This window comes from Pelodiscus sinensis, chromosome 10 (genome assembly GCF_052426305.1).
Source record: "Pelodiscus sinensis isolate ZL-2025 chromosome 10, ASM5242630v1, whole genome shotgun sequence".
In the NCBI taxonomy this organism is placed as follows: domain Eukaryota; kingdom Metazoa; phylum Chordata; order Testudines; family Trionychidae; genus Pelodiscus; species Pelodiscus sinensis.
Genome location: NC_143061.1, coordinates 17,274,954 through 17,280,953, shown reverse-complemented (window position 1 = coordinate 17,280,953; position 6,000 = coordinate 17,274,954). Strand labels below are relative to the sequence as shown.

At 46.1% G+C, this 6,000-nt stretch overlaps 1 protein-coding gene across 2 annotated transcripts in view; it reads left to right on the top strand.

The window, feature by feature from the left end:
- The first annotated feature begins 1,018 nt into the window (after positions 1–1,018).
- Positions 1,019–6,000, top strand: part of SKIL (SKI like proto-oncogene) — a 40,024-nt gene continuing 35,042 nt past the window's right edge. Inside the window, exons 1-2 of one of the 2 annotated variants that reach the window (XM_075937932.2) lie at positions 1,019–1,160; positions 2,642–4,515. In XM_075937932.2, coding sequence (XP_075794047.2) covers positions 3,409–4,515 — 1,107 coding nt within the window. In that variant the 5' untranslated portion in view covers positions 1,019–1,160; positions 2,642–3,408. The remainder of the gene's footprint in view (positions 1,161–2,641; positions 4,516–6,000) is intronic. The other variant, XM_075937934.2, reaches the window with a different exon arrangement.

Here is a 6,000-nt window from a genome sequence, read left to right as displayed (position 1 = left end):
AACACTCTTTCTTCAACTTCCCTTACTCCTCCTAAAATGAGGGTTACAGGAGTTGGAGTAAGAAGTTCTCAGCTTGACATTATTGTGAAATAAAGGTTTGTAGTGCAGACGTGCTCTTTGTTATTTTGGAATGCTACCGTATAGACGATTCCCAGGAAGCAAGTATCCAGCTGCATTCCTCTCCCTCCTGGCTGGGGAGGAGAAGGAGGCAAAGGAGTGAGTGACACATGCTGTGTGCTTTCCCCTCCCTTAAAGGAACAGCAAGGAGCAGTGTGGATAGGAATGGGGTGGGCCTCACACCCCCTCACCTCTCTAAAGGATACTGTCATATTGCACCCCTGCCCTGATCTCCCCCCCCCGGGGGGCAATAAAAGAGTACCTCTAAAAATGTAAGTTACTTTCACCCCTGGAGGGGGAGAGTCACTATGGTGAAGCAGGAATCAGCTTTGTGTGACACAATGGGGGCCTTTGTACAGACTGACTCTGGAGGCCAACACAAGGAGGAAGGGACACACTGGCCCCTGCGTGTGGATGCAGGGCTGGCTGAGAAGCGGGATAGCTTTGAGGTGGGTCTCAGAGCTTCTCTGTGGGAAGAGGGGGTCAGTGGGGCAGGGCTTGCTGTGGAAAAGGGGGCTCGTTGGGAGTTGTAAGGCAAGACGCGGCTGGTGTAATGTGGAGAGCCGCTGTGGGGGATGGTCTATGTGGAAGGCACCTGGCTGGGGCTCTCCTGGCGTTAGGGAGCATGGGGCAAAGATGGGGTCGCTATGGGATCGTGGGGGGGGGGGGGGGGAAGCTGCACAGGGGTGGGGGCCCCTGGGGTCAATGACCGAAGGGGGGGGGCTGAAGGAGCAGGTCATGTGTAGACCCGCTTCCGTGCCTGGCTCTGTCCGGGCGGGGGGGGGGGGGGGGAGGCGCCGTGTGGGGAGGAAGGCGAGGTTCCGCCCCCGACGCGACACCAGCTTTCGCTGTGCCTGGGGGGAGGGGAAGCCGCTGGCAGCCGCCGCGGCGCTACCCCAGACAGTGGGCGGGGCTGGAGGCGGGGGCGCGCACCCGCCGGGTTGGTGCCCGCGCGCCGCCGTCTCCGCAGTGAGGTCACGGGTGGGCGGTGCGTGCGCGGCTTCTGTTCCACTGTTGGGGTGTCGGGGTCCCCACGATGCAGGGTGAGGAGCCGGGGCCTGCTGCCGGCGGGGCGGTGCAGCGGGGGGTACGGAGAGCGTGCGCGGCGGCGAGGGGGAGGGGAGGCTATTCATGAGAGGGGTAGGAGTGTCTGTGGGGGGAAGGGGACAAATCCAGGGAGGAGACTGGGGGGGGGGGGCTGATTGTCTGCGGGGGCAGAGTGTCTGTGCGGGGGGAGGGGTTAGTCCAGAGGCGTCTGTGTGGGAGGGAGCAGTATTCCCGAGCTGGGGGACTGTCTGTGGGGGATGGAGCTTAGTGGAAGGGGGGGGGCGTTGTGGGGGAGGGTGACCCCACAAGCGGGGGGGGGGGTAATGTGGGGAGTCTCTGAAGGAAGGGAATTGTTTCCGGTCGGGAGGCGCGTGGGCTGTGTCCCCCCCCTGGGGTGATGTGAAGAGCTGGGTGGTAGGGTGTGTGGGGGAGGGGGACCCTGGGGGGGGGGGTAGGGAGCGTGTATGTGTGTGTGTGGATTGGTCCGAGGAGAAGTTGTGTTGCGGGTCGGTGCCAGGGAGCAGTGGGAACCGGGGGCTACGCGAGAATTGGCGGGGTGTGGGTGTGTGTGGGGGGGGTTGGAAGAGTCAGTGGTAGGTTTGAATGAGGGATCACTTCAGTATTTGGAGTGTCTGTGGAAGGAGGAAGGGTAAGTCCTGTATGTGGCGGAGTCCTGTCCGATCAGAGCGTGCGTAATGCTTGAGTGTGACTGAGGTGGAGGTGAGTCACGGGGGGGGGGGGGCATAGTCTGGGTGGAGTGTGAGAGAGACAGGATGGTGGTGAATGTCGGGGTTATTCCAGGGAGGGCCGCTGTGTGAGGAAAGCACGGGAGAGGGAGGACCTTAGTTTCAGGGAGAATATAACGCGTGTGAGCTTTGGAAGAATACATGCGTATAGACTGAGGTTGGCTCAGAGATAGCAGTAGGGGTGTTGCCTAGTGTCTGGTTTGGGAAAGAGTCTAGGTTGTTTTCAGTTTTAATTACCTGTATGTTGAATTTATTTGAACTGCACTAACTGTAAAAAGTGTGAAGATTGAAGTTAGGAGAAATACTTTAATTTCACTTATATATTCAAGGAAATGGGGGCTAGTTTGTCCCCTTATCCTTTTCTTGCCCTGCAATCTCTGAAAGTACAACCCCCCACACACTTTTTTTCCTGGATTCTGTCCCTGGAGTTTGCAAAGCATTGAATGGGGTGAAGGATTAGGTGATTTCCCCCATGTGTCTCCTTTGCCACATGTTTGCAGCACTCTCAATGAGTTATGTTGCTGCTGCTGGTGCCAGGTTTATGCATGTGTCATAATAGGGTTTATGATATCTAAATCCAAGCTTTCTGCAAATTAGTTAAGAGTTAGTTATTTAGGGAGCATATTCCAGTTGTGATATATTGAATACATTTCAAGATTCAGAGACTGTTTTAGATAAAGGTATTACTCTTCACATGTGAATGATTACTGATTTTTTCCCTTTTTTTACAGGTTATATAAAAGGATTGCCAGAGATTTGTATTATTAGTCCAAACTATGAATCTCGTATATGGCCTGGATCTTATTTTCATTGCCAATAAGTTGAGATAGGAAAACTGACAGATGCTAGGGAAATTTTTACTGATGCTTATTCTACAGGGATGTTTGGTTTCTACCAGCAACCCTGGATCAGCCTTTAATTTGTGGACTTAACAGAGATTTACCATAATACATTTCTCCACCACTGGAGGTGTGATTTAAACTTGGCTGCACAATAAATAAAGTGACTAAGCTCTGTGTTCGATCCTGTGAGTTGAAAGGGATGTGCTGCATAAAGCATGCCCACAACTAAAATTATCTTTTGGAAGAATTGCATTAACGCCAGTGCTGCTCAGTCTGAGAACAAGTGATTTTGTATTTTAATACTTAAATGCAACCATATATGAAGTGAAAAGTCAGCATGTTTCTTAAAAGAAAAATTTGATGAAAATCAGATTTTTTTTCTTAATATAAGAACTGAACACATATATTTAAGTGCAAAAGAAAACTCTTGCTTAACCCTTCCACCCTTGAATTTTATGCTACATGAAAAATAGGTTACATTTTTAGCTCTTGAGGTGAGATTAAATCCTTACCTTTAAGGAGATAGCACAATATCTGCTGGACAGGAGATAATTAAAGTACTTGGAAATTGGCGTGTCTTTAAGAAATACAAATTAAACACATACTAGAAAAATGCACATTTCAAACCTATTTATTTAAAATTCTGAGGTTCAGTGATGGAAAGTCCACAAACAAATTTCCCTGTAAGTGCAGGTTCTGACCAAAAAGAGTGTGGGATCCAAGAAGATGGCAGTCCACCAGTAAAAAAAATAATGACAGAAAAGCATGTAAATAGCAAAGTACAAGCTGTAGTAAATAAATTGCCAACGATAAAAAAGGAAAATGTGGATGAATATGAAGAAACTCCCATGGAGTCTGATGGAGAAAATGCCAAACCAAACAGTACTACAATATCTGAGCCTTTGAATTTAAATCCTGGTTTGAAACACACATTGGCACAGTTCCATTTAAGCAGCCAGAGTTCACTGGGTGGGCCAGCAGCTTTTTCAGCTCGTTATTCCCAGGAAAGCATGTCACCCACTGTCTTTGTGCCTCTTCCATCACCACAGATACTTCCTAGCCCATTGCTCATTCCTTCAGACAGTTCTACAGAGCTCACTCAGACTGTATTGGAGGGAGAATCTATTTCTTGTTTTAAAGTTGGAGGGGAAAAGAGACTCTGTCTGCCTCAAGTATTGAATTCAGTGCTCCGAGATTTTTCACTACAGCAAATTAATACAGTGTGTGATGAACTGTATATATACTGCTCGAGGTGCACTTCTGACCAGCTTCATATCCTAAAGGTTTTGGGAATCCTTCCATTTAATGCCCCATCCTGTGGGTTGATCACACTGACTGATGCTCAAAGACTATGCAATGCTTTACTGCGTCCTCGCACTTTTCCTCAAAATGGCACTCTGCTTCCTGCAAAAAACACATTGGTCCAACTGAAAGAGACTGGCAGAGCCTTTGAGGTAGAGCATGAGTGCTTGGGCAAGTGCCAGGGTTTGTTTGCACCTCAATTTTACATTCAGCCGGATGCTCCATGTATTCAGTGTTTGGAGTGCTATGGAATGTTTTCACCCCAGACATTTGTGATGCATTCACATAGATCTCCTGACAAGAGGACCTGCCACTGGGGCTTTGAATCAGCCAAATGGCATTGTTATCTTCATGTTAACCAAAAATATTTAGGCACTTCAGAAGAGAGAGAACTGAAGCATCTTTTGGAGGAAATGAAGGAGAAGTTTAGCATGAAAAATCAGAAAAGAACACAATCCAAAGTAAGTTTGACTATTGAAAAATGTCTGAATCAAAAATGAAATTTATTTTAAAAGTATTCAGTTTTATCAATGTGAACAGGTATTAAGCTAAGCATAAGCTGAGTCTACTATAAAGCTTCAACACATAATACAAAGCAATAATGAAAATTCCTTTCTTGTTTGGGGTTTTTATGGTGGTACAAAACTTGCAAAAAAAAATTTTAGACTAAAAAACTAGGTTCCTTTTTTCTTTAAAGTGGCAAAAACCAGGGACTTTAGTATCATTATGGAAATACTGTCCTCTCATTTGATCTGCCACTTTTGTGTGATATTATATGTAGTGTATGTTGCTATGTGTAAGCAAAGCAGGAAGGAGCCTAAGAATGGAGCTTCAGCTTTAATTCTGTATTGGTCAGTTAAAGCAAGTTTAACTATATCCATGGCGAATATCCAATTAGCTTGCCAAGCACCCAATAGCATGCCATAGTCTTTCAATTAAGGTAATGGTGCATTGATAAGATATTATTTAAAAATGGAAAGTTTTGGTAATGTTTGGGTTTTTTTATTGCATTGATTATATATAATATAGATATGCCATAAGAGGTTCTTTAAGCAAGCTAAGAATTCTTTGTTGACATCTTGCGATACTGTTGGGATGGCATATTTTTATTACAAAAAAGTAGTGCTCTAAGTCTATGGCTACATCTACACTGGCATGATTTTCCGGAAATGCTTTTAACGGAAAAGTTTTCCGTTAAAAGCATTTTTGGAAAAACGCGTCTAGATTGGAAGGATGCTTTTCCGCAAAAGCACTTTTTCCGGAAAAGCGTCCGTGGCCCTGATCGTCATTTTCACAATTGGGGCTTTTTTGCGGAAAACACTACTGTGCTGTCTACGCTGGCCCTTTTCCGGAACAGTTTTCTGGAAAAAGACTTTTGCCCGAACAGGAGCAGCATAGTTTTTCCAGAAAAGCACGGATGATTTTACATTAGATCGTCAGTGCTTTTCCGGAAATTCAAGCGGCCAGTGTAGACAGCTGGCAAGTTTTTCCAGAAAAGCGGCTGATTTTCCAGAATAACTTGCCAGTGTAGACACAGTGTATATGATGCTTCATAAAAATGGTAGTTTGTGCCATAAAGAGCTTATAATCTGAATAATAAGACACATATTAGCCAAATATTAAACAGCTGTAGGGAAGGAATTATTAGTGCTTGAAGAAGCGGGTTACAAGAGAGTTAGAGAAGTGAGGGTAAGTGATTGGTACCTGAACCAGTGTCAGTATGTTTGTGTGGAAGTATTAATTTCTCTGTAGGGAGAGTTTAATCTTTGAGGTTTGTGAATGCTTCCCTTTTCCTGTTGCTACCTTGTGTTCTTTGAAGCATTTACCAGTCTACTTGCAAGCTACAGACCTGATCACACACCCATTACAGTGGATGCAAGTTTTGCCATCAGTTTCAGTGGGAGCAGCAGCTAGCTATGAATATCACCGGTAGTTGTCACCCTTAG